This window comes from Lichenostomus cassidix, unplaced genomic scaffold (genome assembly GCF_008360975.1).
Source record: "Lichenostomus cassidix isolate B80296 unplaced genomic scaffold, HeHo_3.0 HiC_scaffold_835, whole genome shotgun sequence".
In the NCBI taxonomy this organism is placed as follows: Eukaryota; Metazoa; Chordata; class Aves; order Passeriformes; family Meliphagidae; genus Lichenostomus; species Lichenostomus cassidix.
The window spans coordinates 1-14970 of NW_028147626.1; the positions used below are offsets into that span (position 1 = coordinate 1).

Consider the following 14970-nt stretch of genomic DNA (forward strand, 5'->3'; position numbering starts at 1 on the left):
CTACAACACGTCCTTGGGGCTCACAAGTGACACCTACGACATCGTGGTCATCGCAGCCCCGTTCGGCCACAGGATGGCCAACATCACCTTCCGGAACTTTGACCCTCCCATCCCGGAATTCCCAAATCCCTACCACCAGACCATCACCACCCTGGTGCATGGGCGCTTGAACGCCTCTTTCTTCGGCTACCAGGACCCCCAGGCCTTTAACTTGGGGGCGATTTTCACCACGGACAACCCTAAACTGTTCATCAACAGCCTGGGTGTGGTGTCCCCCGTGGGGGACGCCAGCGTGAGTGGGAAGCTGATGGCACAATTGGCTGTCTGGAAGGTGTTTTCCAAGGAAGTGCTCACCAAGGAGCAGCTCAATCTGCTCTTCTCCTCGTACGACTCGGTGAAGGTGAAGCCGTGGTTGGCATATCCTCAGTACAGCCCTCCCGAAAAGTGTCCTCCCATCATCCTGCACGAGCACCTGTACTACCTGAACGGACTGGAGCGCGCCGCCAGCGCCATGGAGATGAGCGCCATCGCCGCCCGCAACGCCGTCCTGCTTGCCTACCACCGCTGGCACGGCCACAGCGCCAACATTGACCAGGAGGATCTTCATGAGAAGCTCAAAACGGAACTCTGACACCCGCCATGGGGCTTAATTAACACTAACGAGCTCTGTGCTTTGTCCCTCTGACAAGGTGTTTTGTGGAATCACTCATTAAGGTTGGAAGAGCTTCAAGAACATCAAGCTTTTCAAGATTGTGAAGACCTTCAAGATCATCAAGACCTTCAAGATCGTTGAGAACTTCAAGATCGTCAAGATCTTCAAGATTGTCAAGACCATCAGGAGCATCAAGGCCTTCAAGATACTGTAATTAACACTAATAAACTCCATGCTTCGCCCCTCTGAGGAGGTGTTTCTTAGGATCATGGGATCCTTAAGGTTGGAAGACCTTGAAGATCATCAAGACCTTCAAGACCAAAACATTCAAGACCATCACGATACTGTAATTAACACTGATAAAATCCATGCTTAGCCCCTCTGAGGAGGTGTTTCATAGGATCATGAGATCCTTAAGGTTGGAAGACCTTGAAGATCATCAAGACCTTCAAGACCATCATGATACTGTAATTAACACTAATAAAATCCATGCTTTGCCCCTCCAAGGAGGTGTTTCATAGGATCATGGGATCCTTAAGGTTTGAAGACCTTCAAGATCACCAAGACCTTCAAGATCGTCAAGAACATCAAGATACCATAATTAACACTGATGAACTCTGTGCTTTGCCCCTCCAAGGAGGTGTTTTGTAGGATCATGGGATCCTTAAGGTTGGAAGACCTTCAAGATCATCAAGATACCATAATTAACAGTAACGAACTCTGTGCTTTGCCCCTCTGAGGAGGTGTTTTGTAGGATCATGGGATCCTTAAGTTTGGAAGACCTTCAAGATTGTCAAGATGTTGTAACTAAGACTAATGAACTCTGTGCTTCACCCCTCCGAGGAAATGTTCTGTAGGATAAGGTTGGAAGACCTTCAAGATCATAAAGATCTTTAAGACCTTCAAGGTCATCAAGACCTTCAAGATCAAGACCATCAAGTCCAACCATCAACCCAACTACATTCACCACTGATGATGTCCTCAAGTGCCACCTCCATGTGTTGGACACCTCCAGGGCTGGTGGCCCTTTCCATGACAAAATGATTCCTGTTATCTCATCTAAACCACCCCATGGTGCCATTTGGAAGCTGTTTGGCCAACTCAGGAGGGAGCAGGACAGCACTGAAGCATTCCCAAGTAAGCCAGGAGTTTTTCCTCAAGCCAATTCCCCTGAGTTTTCCTCAAACTCCTCCATCCATGCCTGTCTGAGATTAGGGAATTCATCCAAAGTGCCGTATTGACCCCCAAAGTGCCCTGCAGCTTGGGATCACTGTGAAGCCCTGCACATCCCACCCCTTCTCCAGCTGGGAATGCCAATTCCCAGACTGTCCATCCCTCTGCCTCGGCTTTTCCAAAGGGTCTGCCAAGTGATTGTTCCTCAGGGTGGAAACTGGGGATTTGTTTGCTTCCCAAACGTTACTGTAGCTTATGGGGTGGGGGGAGCTGCCAAAATGGGTGGGAAAGAGGGAAATTCCACCAACATCGTTGCTGTGTTGAGGTGTGAAGTAGTTAATAAATTATTTAATGACCTGAGCATTTTTTTAAGGAGGAAACCACTAAAAATACAGAAATTTAATACCTACTTCAATAAATTCAACCCCCTCAAAGTTTGGAATGGGAATCTTGCATGATACCACTACACCAGCGGCGCGGTTGGTGCGATCGACCTTTTCTGTCCTTCATGTTCGCACCGTCCGCCCGAGCCGCCCTTCCGCTCCGCCCCTTGCCCTGTGCCCTCCGCCCGCGCCATGCCGGGCCTCCGCCGGGTCCCGCTGCTGCTGCTGCCGCTGCTCGCCGCGCTCTGCCCGCCCGCGCTGAGCCTCCGCGATGGGCCCGCCAAGATCGGTGCGGCGGGGGAGAGCGGGGGCGATGGCCGCGGCTGTGAGGGGAGAGCGGGTGTGAGGGAGGGGTAGAGGGCGAGAGGGGATTGTGTGAGGGATCTGTGAGGGGAGAGCTGAGGGGGGATCTCTTCAGGGGACCTGCCGGAAGGTGTGATGAGAAGGGTCCCTTGAAGGGATCTGGGGGGAAGACTATTAGGGGATCTGTGAGGGGCGAGGGGGATCCTTTGAGAGGATTAGTGAGGAAGGTGTGAGGTGGGGACTCCTCCAGGTCTCTGGAGGTCAGGGGGGCCTGTGAGGGGATCTGTGAGGGGCAGGGAGTATGGCGGTAATGTCCGTGAGGGGATCTGAAATGGGGAACCCGTGAGGGATCTGTGAGGGACAGGGGGTGTGAGGCGGGGAGTCCCCATGAGGGGATTTGTGAGGGGAAGCCATGAGGGATGGGGCTCCGTTGAGGGGGTCTGTCAGGGGGTCCCATAAGGGGATCTATGGGGTTGGGGGCCCGAGAGAGGTCCCTTGAGGGGGGGACATCATGAGGGGATTTGTGAGAGAAGAGCTCTGAGGGAGGGGGGATTCCCTTGAGGGAGTGGGGATGGGGGCCCCGAGCAGGGGACACCATGAGGGGATTTGTGAGCGGGGAGCTGTGGGGAAGGCAGTATGAGGGATGGGGTCCCTTAAGGGGATCTGTCAGGGGGTCCCGGGAGGGGATCTATCGGGATCTATCGGGATGGGGGGCCTGAGGAAGGTCCCTTGAGGCGGGGAAACCATGAGGGGATTTGTGAGGGGGGAGCCATGAAGGAGGTGGTATGAGGGAGGGGTCCCTTGAGGGGATCTATGAGGATGAGGGGTTTGAGGTGGGGGACACCATGAGGGGGTTTGTGAGGGGGATGGAGGGGATTATGAGGGAGGGGGACTGTGAAGGATCTGTGAAGGCTCTGTGAAGGAGGAATCCCTTGAGGGGATCTGTCAGGTGGGGAGCCCGTGAGGGAAAGGGGGGATCCCTGAGGGTCGAGGGCAGTGAGAGTGACCAGGTCCTGTTCTCCCAGCCGTGGTGGGTGGCGGGATCGGCGGCTCGGCCGCGGCGTATTACCTGCGGCAGAAGTTTGGCCGAGGCGTGCAGCTGCACGTGCTGGAGAAGGCGGAGGTGGGCGGCCGGCTGCACACGCTGAACGTGGAGGGTGCTGCCTATGAGGCAGGGGGAGCAATCATCCACCCCCTTAACCTGCACATGAAGCATTTTGTCAAGGAGCTGGGTGAGCAGAACCCCCACCCTGGCATCCCCCAGCCCCAAAATCATCTGTTGGTCCCAAAATCATCCCCCTGGGGTGCTTTGGGTCCTACTCTGCTGGGGGACATCCCTCGGAAGAACAAACTTTGGTAGCCCCTTATGCATCCCCAGTAGCCCTCATATCCTTCTCCAATAGTCTCACTTCTTTCTCAGTAACCTCCCATATCCTTCCACAGTAGCCCCTCACATCCTTCCTTAATAGCACCTCCTTTTTTTCCCAATATTCCCCCCGAATCCTTCCCCAACAATCCCCGTTCTTTTCCCAATAATCCCCTCATATACTTCCCTAGTAATCACCTTTCTCCAATATCCTTCCCCCACAGCCCCCCTTTCTTCCCCAATAGCCCCCCATCTCCTCCCCCATGCCCCCTGTGGTATCCCAGCCCCCCTCCAGGCAGAGGAAACCCAAATCCTAATTGAAATAGGGCCCCTCCTCCCCCACGGGTGACCTATTGATGGCATAATGGTCCAAAAGTCACCTCTGATCACACCCTGGCTCCTGGTCAAGGGCTGATTCCCCTTTCTGCACTTTGGGACTCCAACCTTCAATCGCTAACCCTTATCAGCACAAAGCCAGGTCGTCCCAGGAAGTTACAGTTGAGGTGCAATAGCTCTACTTTTCCCTAAATTAGTTTTTCCCATCCTTTTCATGAAGGCCTCTCGGTCGCCACAGTCCCGGACAGCCTCGCAGGTATTTACAACGGGGAGGAACTTGTGTTTGAGGAGAGCAGCTGGTCCTTCATCAACTTCCTCAAGGAGCTCTGGTACTATGGCCTCAACCCCCTGCGCATGTCCACGTGGGTGGAGGACATCCTGGACAAGTTCATGAGGTGGGTTGGGGCCCTGAGGGGGAAAAAGTGGGAAAAAGCCTTAAAACCACCTCATTCCATGGGCAGGGACACCTTCCACTAGCCAGGTTGCTCCAAACCCCATCCAGCCTGGCCTTGGACACTTCCAGGGGTCAAGGGGCAGCCACAGGTTTTCTGGGGAAACTCTACCAGCAACTCACCACCTTCATAAAAATGCCCACTAGCCAACCTAAACCTGCCCTCTTTGCCCTGTCCCTCCAGCCCCTTGTCGTGCTGCTCCCACAAAGCTCCCAGGGCCACAGAGCTAATTACCAGAGCTAATTTCTTGTCTGCCATTAAAGGATCTACCGGTACCAGATGCACGACTATGCCTTCAGCAGCAACGAGCGCCTGCTGCACGCGCTGGGAGGCAATGACTTCACGCAGATGCTCAACCAGACCATCGATGAGGCCATGCAGAAAGCTGGCTTCTCGCAGAAATTCATCAACGAGGTGGTTTGTCCCTTCATGAGGTACTATTATGGCCAAGGGGTGATCGTCAATGCCTTTGTAGGTGAGTGTTTTGGAGGTGGACTCCCATCCTGGGTGTTGGGATTCCTGTTCCATGGGCTCCAGGCTCTGGGCCCCAGTGGGATATTTATTCCCCCTGATTTTCCATGTTGCCCTCCCGGTGTTTCCGTGCTCTGATGATGGTGGTTTCCTTGCAGGTGTATTGTCCCTGGGTGGGCTGAAGTCAAGCTTTTGGTCTGTGAAAGGGGGGAACAGGCTGGTCTGCAGTGGCCTCATCTCCTCCTCCAAGGCTGAGGTTATCCGAGGAACGGTTGTGTCCATAGAACCAAAAATCAGAAAGAAGCACGGCGGTGAGTTGGGTTGGGATTCCCTTCAGTGGGGAGGGGACTGACCTCATGCCTTTTTGGGTTTTGAAATGAAAATTCCTCCCTGTGGGGGTGGGGACACCCTGGAATGGGTTTCCCATAGAGGTTGTGCCCTGGATCCCTGGGAGTGTCCAAGACCAGCTTGGAGCACCCTGGGATGGTGGAAAGTGTCCCTGCCACGGCAGGGGTGGCACTGGATGGGCTTTGCGGTCCCTTCCAACCCAAACCTTTCCACGACTCCATAAAAACAGGGCTCAAACCCCAGCTGACAGCTAAGCGGTTATGATTTTATAAACTCAAATGGTTTGTTTTGAAATGCCTTGGGCAATGGGGATTCCCTCCCACCATGGGATAACAGAGCTGTTCTCTGCAGGGGACCCAGTGAAGCTCTACGAGGTCACCTACAACACGTCCTCAGGGCTCACAAGTGACACCTACGACATTGTGGTCATCGCGGCCCCGCTCGGCCGTGAGATGGCCAACATCACCTTCCGGAACTTTGACCCTCCCATCCCGGAATTCCCAAATCCCTACCACCAGACTGTCACCACCCTGGTGCATGGGCGCTTGAACGCCTCTTTCTTCGGCTACCAGGACCCCCAGGCCTTTAACTTGGGGGCAGTCTTCACCACGGACAACCCTAAACTGTTCTTCTACAGCGTGGGTGTGGAGCCCCCCGTGGGGGATGTCAGCACAGGCAGGAATCTGCCATCACAGTCGGCCGTCTGGAAGGTGTTTTCCAAGGAAGTGCTCACCAAGGAGCAGCTCAATCTGCTCTTCTCCTCGTACGACTCGGTGAAGGTGAAGCCGTGGTTGGCATATCCTCAGTACAGCACACCTGAAAAGTGTCCTCCCATCATCCTGCACGAGCACCTGTACTACCTGAACGGGGTGGAGAACGCCGCCAGCGCCATGGAGATGAGCGCCATTGCCGCCCGCAACGCCGCCCTGCTTGCCTACCACCGCTGGCATGGCCACAGCGCCAACATCGACCAGGAGGATCTTCATGAGAAGCTCAAAATGGAGCTCTGACATCCCCCATGTGGCTTAATTAACACTAACGAGCTCTATGCTTTGTCCCTCTGACAAGGTGTTTTATAGAATCACAAAATGGTTAAGGTTGGAAGAGCTTCAAGAACATCAAGATCTTCAAGATCGTCAACAGCTTCAAGATCAAGCCCTTCAAGATCATCAAGACCTTCAAGATCAAGACCTTCAAGATCATCAGCTTCAAGATCATCAAGACCTTCAAGAACATTGAGATCGTCAAGAACATCAAGGCCTTCAAGATACCATAATTAACACTAATAAACTCCATGCTTCACCCCTCTGAGGAGGTGTTTCTTAGGATCATGGGATCCTTAAGGTTGGAAGACCTTCAAGATTGTCAAGACCTTCAAGATTGTCAAGATGCCATAATTAAGTGTAATGAACTCTGTGCTTTGCCCCTCTGACGAAATGTTCTGTAGGATAAGGTTGGAAGATCTTCAAGATCATAAAGATCTTTAAGACCTTCAAGGTCATCAAGACCTTCAAGATCAAGACCATCAAGTCCAACCATCAACCCAACTACATTCACCACTGATGATGTCAAGTGCCACCTCCATGTGTTGGACACCTCCAGGGCTGGTGGCCCTTTCCATGAAAAAATTATTCCTATTATCTCATCTAAACCATCCCATGGTGCCATTTGGAAGCTGTTTGGCCAACTCAGGAGGGAGCAGGACAGCACTGAAGCATTCCCAAGTAAGCCAGGAGTTTTTCCTCAAGCCAATTCCCCTGAGTTTTCCTCAAACTCCTCCATCCATGCCTGTCTGAGATTAGGGAATTCATTCAAAGTGCCGTATTGACCCCCAAAGTGCCCTGCAGCTTGGGATCACTGTGAAGCCCTGCACATCCCACCCCTTCTCCAGCTGGGAATGCCAATTCCCAGACTGTCCATCCCTCTGCCTCGGCTTTTCCAAAGGGTCTGCCAAGTGATTGTTCCTCAGGGTGGAAACTGGGGATTTGTTTGCTTCCCAAACTTTTCTGTGGCTTATGGGGTGGGGGGAGCTGCCAAAACGGGTGGGAAAGAGGGAAACCCACCAATATCCGTTGCTGTGTTGAGGTGTGAAGTAGTTAATAAATTATTTAATGACCTGAGCATTTTTGAAAGAGAAAAACACCAAAAATAGCAGAAATCTAACACCCAGTTCAATAAATTCAACCCCCTCAAAGTTTTCCATGAGTTTTCCTAAGATTGGGAGCAGAATTAACACCCAGGTGCCAAAAACTGATGCAAGAAAGGCTTGAGTTAGGTCAACCATTACAAAATGTATTTAATAACAAAAAAAACAATTGTACACTCGTGGGCGGCGTCTTGGAGGAGGGAACGGAACCGGTGGGTCAGGATTTGGGGTTTTCCAGGGTTTTATACTCGTTCCAAAGCTTCCAGCATGATGATGCTGTTCCCTCGGATCACCTGGAAGGAGGAAGTTGAGAGTTGTTACTTCCGATCTGAGAGTTCCTTTCTTCCAGTTTATCTCCCCAAAATACTGATCCTTGAAAAATTGCTGGGAATTCCCCCACAAGGATGAAAATTGATTGATTTTAACCCTGCACTTCCAAGGATTACAGAATCTCAGAATCACTGAGGCTGGAAAAGACCTCCAAGGTCATTGAGGCCAAGCTGTGCCTGATCCCCACCTTGTCCCCCAGAGCTCTGAGTGCCACAGCCAGGTGTTCCTTGGACACCTCCAGGGATGGGGACTCCGAACATCCCTGGGCAGTTCCAAGGCCTCACCACCCTTTCCACGGAGAAATTCCTGCTGATGTCCACCCTGAGCCTCCCCTGGCCCAGCCTGAGGCTGTTCCCTCTCCTCCTGTCCCTGTTCCCTGGGTCAGATACCAAATCCCCCCTGGCTGTCCCCTCCTGTCAGGAGTTGTGCAGAGCCCTGATCCCCCTTTTCTCCAGGCTGAGCTCCTTTCCCAGCTCCCTCAGCCTCTCCTGGGGCTCCAGACCTTTCTCCAGATCCTTTTCCAGCAGATCCACATCCCACCCACCTTTGAGTCATCCACACATTCACTGAGGGTGCCCTTGATCTGGGTCATGGACAGTGATACTGAACAGGACTGGATCCAATCCTGATGGTGCCTGGCTCCAGCTAGATGTGACTTTGTCTCCATCCATCCAACCGTCCGTCTGTCCGTCCATGATCAATCTTTCCATCTGTCCATCCATCCATCAGTCTGTCCATCCATCGGTCATCAGTCTGTCCATCCATCCATCTATCCATCAGTCTATCCATCCATTCATCTATCCATCCACCCATCCATCCATCCATCCATCCATCCATCCATCCGTCTGTCCATTCATCCATCCCTCCACCATCAATCTGTCTGTCCATCCATCTGTCCATCCCTCCACCCCCTCCTCCTTCTGTCCATCCATCCATCCATCCATGTATTTCCAAGCCAAGACTTCACCTCTCTTGGAAGAAGAATCAACCAAAGCTCTGCAAAGTCACAGCTGACACATCCCAAACCTATCCCTCACCAAACTTTCTCCTTCTCCACACCCCCTGGCTCCACCAGTGCTGCCAGCAGCACTCACCACCATGCCGATGTTGTTCTGCTGCCCGCCCGGCGCCATCTCCACGCACTCATCGATCACCAGGTTCATGAAGGGGTCGAAGCCCCGCAGGATGCCCTGGACGTGCCGGCCGCCGTTCAGCTTCACTGCGGGGAATGCGGGGCGTTAGGGGTGGGCAATTCCCGAAACGGGGGGGTTTCCCCCCAAAACTGCGGCTGGGAAGGAGCGGGACCCGCCGAGGGGTTAACAGGAGGGGTTCAGTGCAACCCATTGATGGGGTAAGGAAGGAGAGGGGGAAAAGCACATTTTCAACTCCTATTAGTTAAATTAATGGATTACGGTTTAAATGAATGGATGACAATTTTAATTAACGGACTATGAGGCCTGAGACCCCTGGGCACCGGGAGGGGCTAGGAGGTGCCCAAAACCGGGCGCCAGGGAGGGGTGGGGAGTCCCCAATAGTGGGTGGGTGGAACGAGGAGAAATGGGGTTGGGAAGGATCCCCAGACCCGGGCATTGCTGCGGGGCGCGGGGCGGGTGCTCAGTGGCGGGGCCGTGAGGGGCTCGGGGCAGGCGGGGCTCCCCGGGCACCGTGAGGGGCAGCAGGGCGAGCGGGGCTCCCGTTCGGGGGCGGAATAACCTCCAGGACTCACACGACAGCTTCTTGTCCATGAACCTGTAACGAGACGGTACCGAGTCAGCACCGGCCTGGGGGGACGGGGCGAGAGACCCCAACCCTCCATCATCCCCTCACGACACCGGGGCGAACCGCGGCCCTCCCGCCGCCATGACACCATGCACGCCGGGACACCAGCAAACGGCCGACCCGGCGGGCCCGGCTCCCGCTGCCCCTCACACCCTCCCTCGCCCCCCGGCCCAGCCCCGCTCCCGTCGCGGCGCCCCCAGACCCACTTTTTCAGCTCGGGCGGGTGCGCTTTGCTCATGGCGCCCTCAGCCCCCGGCCCGTCTCTGCCGCGCGCCGCGCTCTGACGTCAGCGCGCCGTGCGTCTCCCCGCGCCAGCCAATGGCGGCCGCGCCCGCCTCCCCGCCGCTTCCCCTCGCGCCGCCCCGGCAGCCAATGGCAGCCCGCGGCGCCAATACCGCACTCACCCGAGTAGCGGCGCAGCAAGGGGGCAATGTAGCAGGGTGATAGGAGCGGAAAGCAAGGGGCGGTGGGGATGTGCGCGCCTACACGGGGAGGTACGGCGGCATGGCCGCCATCGTGTGCGGTGCGTGTGAACTAGTGTTGTGTGTCCGCATGTGCACGCGTGTTTGTGTGTGTGTGTGTGCGTGTGAGCACGTGTTGTGCGTGTGTCCGCATGTGCACGCGTGTTTGTGTGTGTGTGCGTGTCCACGTGCACGTGTTTGTGTGTGCATACATGTGTCCAAGTCTGTGCGTGTGTCCACATGGCACGTGTGTTTGTGTGTGTGACTGTGCACCTGCGTACAGCCTGGGGTCACCTCAGGCCAGCGCTGGGACCACCCGCCCACCGTGCACGTGCGCAGGGTCACCACGGGCATTGCACACCTACGGGCACTGCCCCGGGCCTTGCACACACCCAGGGGTCACCCTGTCCCTTGCACACACCTAGGGGTCACTGCACACCTTGCACACACCCAGGGGTCACTTTGTCCCTTGCGCACACCCAGGTGTCACCCCATTCCTTGTGCACACTCACACCCAGGGGTCACCCCACACCTGCACCCCCAGGGGCTGCTCCCACCCTGCCCAAGCATCACTCCCCAGTAACCCCGTCACCATCCCAGCGCTGCCATCACCTTTCCAGTGCCCCCATCACCTTCTCAGTGCCATCAGCTCCCAGTGCCCCCATCACCCCCCATCACCCTCCCAGTGCCATCAGATCTCAGTGTCCGCCATAACCCCCCAGAGCTCCCCGTCACTATCCCACTGACTCCATCACCATCCCAGTGCTCCCATCACCCCCTGGTGCCCCCCAGTTCCCCCAGCCCCCTGCAGCACCCGCGGGCAGAGGGAGGGAGGTGCCAGCTCGCCTTTAATGAGCGCGCGGGGCTGTCCCCGAGCGGTCCCCGCGGTGTCACTGCTGGATGGCCGCCAGCCCGTCCCTCATCTTCTTGGTCATGGCGGGCACGAGGCGCAGGTGTTGGTCACCGCAGGTGGCCAGGCAGGCGTCCAGCTGGCCCCGGACCCGCGGCTCCGAGCCCCCCGAGTCCAGAGCGTCCTTGGCCTGGTCTGAGCACTGCAGCGAGCAGCGGCTCAGCCGGTCCTGGGGGACAGCGGGGTCAGTGGGGGGACAGCGGGGACAGGGAGGGACTGGGGGGACAGCGGGAACAGGGAAGGACTGGGGGGATAGCAGGGGACAGTGGGGACCGGGGACAGCGGGGGCTGGAGGGACTGGGGGACACAAGAGCGAGACAGAGAGGGACTCAGTAGGACAGTAGGGGTCAGCAAGGGATGTTGGGACAGTGGGGACAGCATGGGTCAGCAAGTGGCTGGGGGGACAGCGGAGGACAAGGAGGGACTGGGGGGAGACAGAGGGATGGAAGGCTGGTGGGGGTCAGTGAGGGACTGAGGGGACAGCAGGGAGCATCAAGGAACTGGGGGACAGTGGAGGGGCAGGGAGTGGACAGAGGGTGGGGGCATATTGGGGGTCAGGGGCACTTTGGCAGGTCAGATGGATTGGGGGTGTGGGGGAACAGAGGGGTAGGGGCAACAGGTGAAAATAAAGGCAGGAGATGGACTGGGGGCACAGGGTGTGTTTAGGGCACAGGGTGTGTTTTAAAGAACACAGGGATGGGGACTGCTGAGGGCACAGGGCAGCCATTGGGGGCAGAAGGTGTGTCAGGGCACAGGGTGTGTTTGTGGGCATAAGGCAGCTAGGCACAGGGTGTGTTTGGGGGGCACAGGGTGTGTTTAGGGGGCACAGGAGATGGACTGGGGGCACAGGGTGTTTGGGGGCACACAGGTGTGTTTGGGGGTATACCAAGGTGTGTTTGGGGGCACAGGGTGTGTTTAGGGGTACAGGGTGTTTAGGGGCACAGGAGATGGACTGGGGCAGTGTGTTTAAAAAAGGTGGTGTTTGGGGGCACAGGGTGTGTTTAGGGAGCACAGGGTGACACGGGTATAACAGGTGTGTTTAGGGGCACAGGAGATGGACTGGGGGCAGGGTGTGTTTAGGGGCACAAGGTGTGCTTGGGGGGCACAGGATGGACTGGGGGCATAAAGTGTGTTTGGGGGTACAGTGTGTGTTTAGGGGCACAGGAGATGGACTGGGGGGCACAGGGTGTGTTTGGGGGCACAGGGTGTGTTTGGGGGGCACAGGGTGTGTTTGGGGGCACAGGAGATGGACTGGGGGGCACAGGGTGTGTTTAGGGGGCACAGGGTGTGTTTGGGGGGCACAAGGTGTGTTTAGGGAGCACAGGGTGACACGGGGCACAGGGATTTGGGGTCTCAGGGTGTCAGGGCAGCCCATTCCCACCTGGAAGTGCTCGAGCTCAGCGGTGACGATGGCCTGGGCGCGGGCCAGGGGCGCATGGCAGCGCTCAATGCAGCGCTGCACCTCCTGCATCGAGGCTGCCGTGTCCTCACAGCACCGCGCGCTGCAGCGGAACATCATGCCCTGGGGACACGGGGGACACTGGGGTCACTGGGGTACCCTGGGGACATGGGGACAGGGGGACATCGCACCCTGGGGACACAGGGTCAGGGGGACATCACACCCTGGGGACATGGGGACAGGGGGAACACTGGGGACATCATGTCCTGGGGACACGGGGGACATAGAGGGGGGTCATAGGGGTCAGGGGGGCACCCTGGAGACATGGGGACAGGGGTCAAGGGGACATCGCACCCTGGGGACCCGGGGGACACTGGGGTCACAGGGGTACCTTGGGGACATGGTGGGGGTCACGGGGACAGGGGTCACAAGGGCACCCTGGGGACACCAGGACAGGGTTCATGGGGGATACTGGGGACACTGAACATCGTGCCCTGGGGACACTGGGACAGGGGTCAAGGGGACACTGGAGTCACAGTGGTACCCTGGGGACATGGGGACAGGGGTCAGGGGGACACTAGGGACACAGGAACATCGCGCCCTGGGGACACTGGGACAGGGGTCAAGGGGACACTGGGGACACGGGGACATGATGCCCCGGGGACACAGGGACATGGGGACACAGGGGCACCCTGGGGACACCAGAGAATTGTGCCCTGGGGACATGGTGACAGGGGTTAGGGGGACATCATGTCCTGGAGACACCGGGACATGGGTCAGGGGGACATCACGTCCTGGGGACACGGGGACGGGGGGACACTGGGGACACCAAACATCGTGCCCTGGGGACATGGGGACACGGGTCAGGGGGGACTCTGGGGACACAGGAACATATGGGGGTCATATGGGTCAGGGGGGCACCCTGGGGACATCACACACTGGGGACTCAAGGACATGGGGACAGGGGTCACAGGGGCACCCTGGGGACACAGGGACATCATGTCCTGGGGACAGGGGGTCACGGGGGACACAGAACGTGGCGCCCTGGGGACAGGGAGGTCACAGGGGCACCGGGACATCACGCCCTGGGGACACAGGGACAGAGAGTCAGGGGTCAGGGAGGCACCCTGGGAACACCAAACATCGCACCCTGGGGACATGGGGACAAGGGTCACAGGGACACCCTGGGGACACTAGAACATCACGCCCTGGGGGCATGGGGACACTGGGGGGGTCACAGGGTGCCCTGGGGACACTGGGGGGTCACAGGAGATGAACCGAGGTGGCACAGGGTGTATTTAGGGTGTGTTTTGGGGCACAGGGTGTGCTGGGGGGCACTGGGGATGTTGGGGGGCACTGGGGGCAAACTGGGGAGGCACAGTTGATTCAGGGGGCACAGGACATGCAGTGTGGGGCTGCAGGGATTCGGGGGGCTCAGGGGACATTTAGGACATGCACTGGGGGACACAGGGTGTATTTAGGATGTGCACGGGGTGCACAGGGTGTATTTAGGATGTGCATGGGGTGCACAGGGTGTATTTAGGATGTGCATGGGGGGCACAGGGTGTATTTAGGGCGCACAGGGGACATTTAGGGGACCGAAGTTATATTTAGGGCACTCAGGATTTGCACCGGGGGAGGATGCAGAGATTTGGGGGCTCAGCTGGCGTATGGGGGGCTCAGAGTGTATTTAGGGGATATTTAGGATGCTCAGGACATGAACTGGGGGGGCACAGGGTGTATTTAGGGCGCACAGGGGAAATTTAGGGGACCTAAGCTACATTTAGGGGACCCAGGATTTGCACGGGAGGGGAGTGCAGAGATTTGGAGGGCTCAGAGTGTATTTAGGGGATATTTAGGACGCACAGGACATGCACAGGGTGTATTTAGGGGACTCAGGGGACATTTAGGGGACCCAGGATTTGCACTGGGGGAGGGTGCACAGATTTGAGGGGCTCAGCTGGTGTATGGGGGGCTCAGAGTGTATTTAGGGGATATTTAGGACGCTCAGGACATGCACAGGGTGTATTTTGGGTGCACAGGGTGTATTTAGGGGACCAAGATCCTGCACTGGGGGTGGCACAGGGTGTATTTAGGGGCCCCAGGGGACATTTAGGGCACCAGGACGTGCACTAGGGGTGTGCAGGGATTCGGGGGTGGCTCAGGGACGCTCTGGGGGTCCCAGAGAATTGGGCTGGGGTCTCAGGGCCGGCCCGGGGCGCACACGTGTGCGGGTGAGGGGCCGCAGCGACAGCCCCGGGAGCCCCCCGGAGCCCTCCCCGGTGTGTCCCCGTGTGTCCCCGTGTGTCCCCGGGGTGTGGCGGTACCTGCATGGCGCGGATGTGCTCCCGCTCCAGCCCCTGCACCGCGCTCTCCACCGCGGCCTGCACGCGGCCCTGCGCCGCCTCCGCCATGGGCGCCCCGAGCGCGGCCTGTGCCCGCCCCGAAACGGCCGGGAACC

At 57.3% G+C, this 14970-nt stretch overlaps 3 protein-coding genes and 1 pseudogene across 3 annotated transcripts; 2 read left to right on the forward strand and 2 right to left on the reverse strand.

The window, feature by feature from the left end:
- The first annotated feature begins 73 nt into the window (after positions 1-73).
- On the forward strand, positions 74-631 carry LOC146421785 (prenylcysteine oxidase 1 pseudogene; annotated as a pseudogene).
- Positions 632-2274: 1643 nt separating this feature from the next.
- On the forward strand, positions 2275-7673 carry LOC146421786 (prenylcysteine oxidase 1-like). The gene is made up of 6 exons (XM_085047066.1): positions 2275-2497; positions 3537-3743; positions 4434-4608; positions 4929-5140; positions 5295-5447; positions 5836-7673. Exons 1-6 carry the CDS (start codon positions 2401-2403, stop codon positions 6492-6494), a joined length of 1503 nt encoding a protein of 500 aa, XP_084903192.1. The 5' UTR covers positions 2275-2400; the 3' UTR covers positions 6495-7673.
- An 82-nt stretch (positions 7674-7755) lies between these two features.
- Positions 7756-10076, reverse strand: LOC146421787 (small nuclear ribonucleoprotein G). Its single transcript, XM_085047067.1, has 4 exons — positions 9946-10076; positions 9687-9709; positions 9055-9179; positions 7756-7923 (listed from the first exon to the last, which is right to left on the reverse strand). Exons 1-4 carry the CDS (start codon positions 9975-9977, stop codon positions 7873-7875), a joined length of 231 nt encoding a protein of 76 aa, XP_084903193.1. The 5' UTR covers positions 9978-10076; the 3' UTR covers positions 7756-7872.
- On the reverse strand, positions 9064-14955 carry LOC146421788 (protein FAM136A-like). Its single transcript, XM_085047068.1, has 5 exons — positions 14837-14955; positions 12492-12632; positions 11047-11279; positions 9687-9709; positions 9064-9179 (listed from the first exon to the last, which is right to left on the reverse strand). The coding sequence occupies exons 1-3, from the start codon at positions 14921-14923 to the stop codon at positions 11091-11093; spliced, it is 417 nt and encodes a 138-aa protein (XP_084903194.1). The 5' UTR covers positions 14924-14955; the 3' UTR covers positions 9064-9179; positions 9687-9709; positions 11047-11090.
- Positions 14956-14970: the final 15 nt, after the last annotated feature.